General features: G+C 47.2%; 1 protein-coding gene across 1 annotated transcript; it reads right to left on the bottom strand.

Moving 5' to 3' along the window:
• Positions 1-633: 633 nt before the first annotated feature.
• On the bottom strand, positions 634-1,617 carry mc4r (melanocortin 4 receptor). The gene has a single exon (XM_041065750.1). The coding sequence runs from the start codon at positions 1,615-1,617 to the stop codon at positions 634-636; it is 984 nt and encodes a 327-aa protein (XP_040921684.1).
• Between the last annotated feature and the right edge of the window lie 938 nt (positions 1,618-2,555).

Genomic DNA, 2,555 nt, shown 5'->3' with positions numbered 1-2,555 from the left:
CAGAGTGCAAAATACCCTCATGGTTTCTGTTACGAGGAGGATTACACTCTCAAACATGGAGGTAGTCTGCCACATACTACGTTAATCTCTTTGTTCATCCATGCACTGTGGCTTTTAGGTTCTCTGTTGCAGTAGCTGTGACATTTAAGTGCCATGATCCTTATAAATACATAAAGTAATAAAAGGTTGCCAAGGTGCTTTAACAACGAACAAGAAGAAAAGAGGTGAAGGTAGATTGAAAAGATTTCAGAGTGAGAAAGATCAAAGATTTGTATGCGAAGCACAGTTTAAGCATGTGTATTGGTTTACATACATGCTGGTCACATTTACTAAATTGTAAACTTTAGAGCGGCATTCACTACAATACGAGATAGCATTTTGTCTACAGAGCAATACTCTATGTTACAAGGTGTTTGCACCTACCTCTGCAGCAACCTGACTCATGACACCAGAGGCAAGCGCCCTGCTCATCAATCATTTACGGCCGACAGTGGGAGCACGGGGCAAAACGTCGGTCTCGTCAGTCCACAGTGATCACAGCTCAAAGCCTCAAGGTCCTTCCTGGCCAACTTTCATTTAAATTGCAGATTGTGGCTGTCGAGGCTGTAGCTCTGCTGACATTTAACAGGCAGCTCACACGCACAAGAGGGCATGCGAGCAGCAGAAGATCTCTTTGAAGGTTTTTCTCATCTCTTGGCTGCGAAAGGCATAGATGATGGGGTCAATGACGGAGTTGCACATGATGAGGATGAGGTACATGTTGAAGTGGGACATGAAGCAGGTGCAGTAGGGGTTCCTGGGGCAGGTGATCATGAGAATGAGGTGGAGGAAAAAGGGCGCCCAGCACACCACGAACACCCCGAGCAGGATGGTGAGGGTGATGGCGCCCTTCATGTTGGCCCGCTGCTGGATGGGCGCGTTGCCCGGCAGCGCTGCGATTCGCTTCATGTGCAAGCGTGCCAGCAGGAACATGTGGACGTACAGCGACACCATGAGCACCAGCATGGTGAAGAACATGGTGATAAGGCAGATGAGCACCGTGGTGCTTTCTGAGTAGATGATGAACAGTACGCCAGACACGGTGCAGCACGTCCAAATGCTGCTGATGACCAACATTGCCCTCCGCAGGGTGACGATGTTGTGGTATCGCAGCGCGTAAAAGATGGTGATGTAGCGGTCGACCGCGATGGCGAGCAAGCTGCAGATAGACGCTAACAGAGAGCTGCAGATCATGGAGTCAAACACATTGTCCATGCTTTTGATCAACGTGACGGGGATGATGAGGTTGCCTCCGTTGATGAGCGCAATGACAATAGTCTCAGATGCGTTGGAGACGCTGACGAGCATGTCGGCAACAGCGAGGCTACAGATGAAGAAGTACATAGGCGAGTGGAGGTTCTTGTTCTTGACTATAGCAGCAACAACCAGGATGTTCTCCAGCAGGCTGACGATGCCCAGAGTGAGGAAAACCTCAGTGGAAATCAGCAGTTGTTCATAACATCCCGTCGATGAGTCCTTCTCCTCAGCTGATAAGTCCTTGTCAAGTGGCAAAGTAGTTGAGGTTTGGCTCCTGTTGTGGTAGCCTTGGATCAGTCCGTGGTGCTCTGTGGTGTTCATGATGTCTCCTTTTTAATTCCTTGTCTTCGTAGGTGAAGTCTTCTTTTTTCTGTTCTTATTTGTCCACCTGGTCTTAGCGTGTGAGGCTTTCAGTCATCCTCACTATCTGGACAACAACCTCTTTGCCCTCAGAGGGGAATGAAAAAAATCTTTGCCAGTATTCTCTGTTCCCGTTTGCACCTTTCAGGTTAACCAAGAAAGGCAATTTCCTTCTGCTGCAGTTACTCTCAGGCAAAGACAGTCTCACCACTGTCCTCTCATCTCTCAAAGAGTGTAGTAAGAATTTGGTCTAAATGTTTTCTAAAAAGAGAGGGGAAAGATGAATGGAAGGAGTGAAGAAGAAAGCAGAAAGCGTGCAGGAAGGAGCATGTGTGAGACTAATTAACAGTGAGCAGGAACAGAGAGGCAGAGAGAGCAGAGCACAGCAGCTCGCTGTGCGAGTGCAGGCAGATCATCACTTTGCAAGCTACTGTGGTCTTCCCTCTCTCCCTCTCTCGCTTCTATTATACCAGACACACACACACACACATGCACACACATGCACACACACTCCCGTCAGCCGTCCTATCGGCTGGCTGATGAGGTGGGAGGAGGAGCAAAGTTTGGCTTGACGCACATGAATGAACAGATTCGAACATGAATGAGTTTCAGAAACGTGCTGCAGCAAATAACAAGGTTTCAATACTAATGATGTGAAATAAAATCACATGGTTCAGGTTTTCACCCCATTTAAGAATAATAAACACCCCCCAAATGAACGAATGAATGAACAAAAAGTGAGTTACTGGTAATATATATCTAATATACCATATTTAAACGCACGTACAATGCAATATTTAGTTGTGGCGGTATTATACTGGACGCTGCATCCAACAGTTCGTCTCTACACAAACGTGTTCTCACAGCAGCCTTGTGGAAGTTACTGAGCTGGCTGGATA

This window comes from Toxotes jaculatrix, chromosome 20, assembly GCF_017976425.1.
Source record: "Toxotes jaculatrix isolate fToxJac2 chromosome 20, fToxJac2.pri, whole genome shotgun sequence".
Classification (NCBI taxonomy): Eukaryota; Metazoa; Chordata; class Actinopteri; family Toxotidae; genus Toxotes; species Toxotes jaculatrix.
This window is presented reverse-complemented; position numbering and strand designations above follow the sequence as displayed.

Coding starts and splice junctions, on each gene's coding strand:
- mc4r (XM_041065750.1), bottom strand. CDS start 1,617: ATGAACACCACAGAGCACCACGGACTGATCCAAGGCTACCACAACAGG.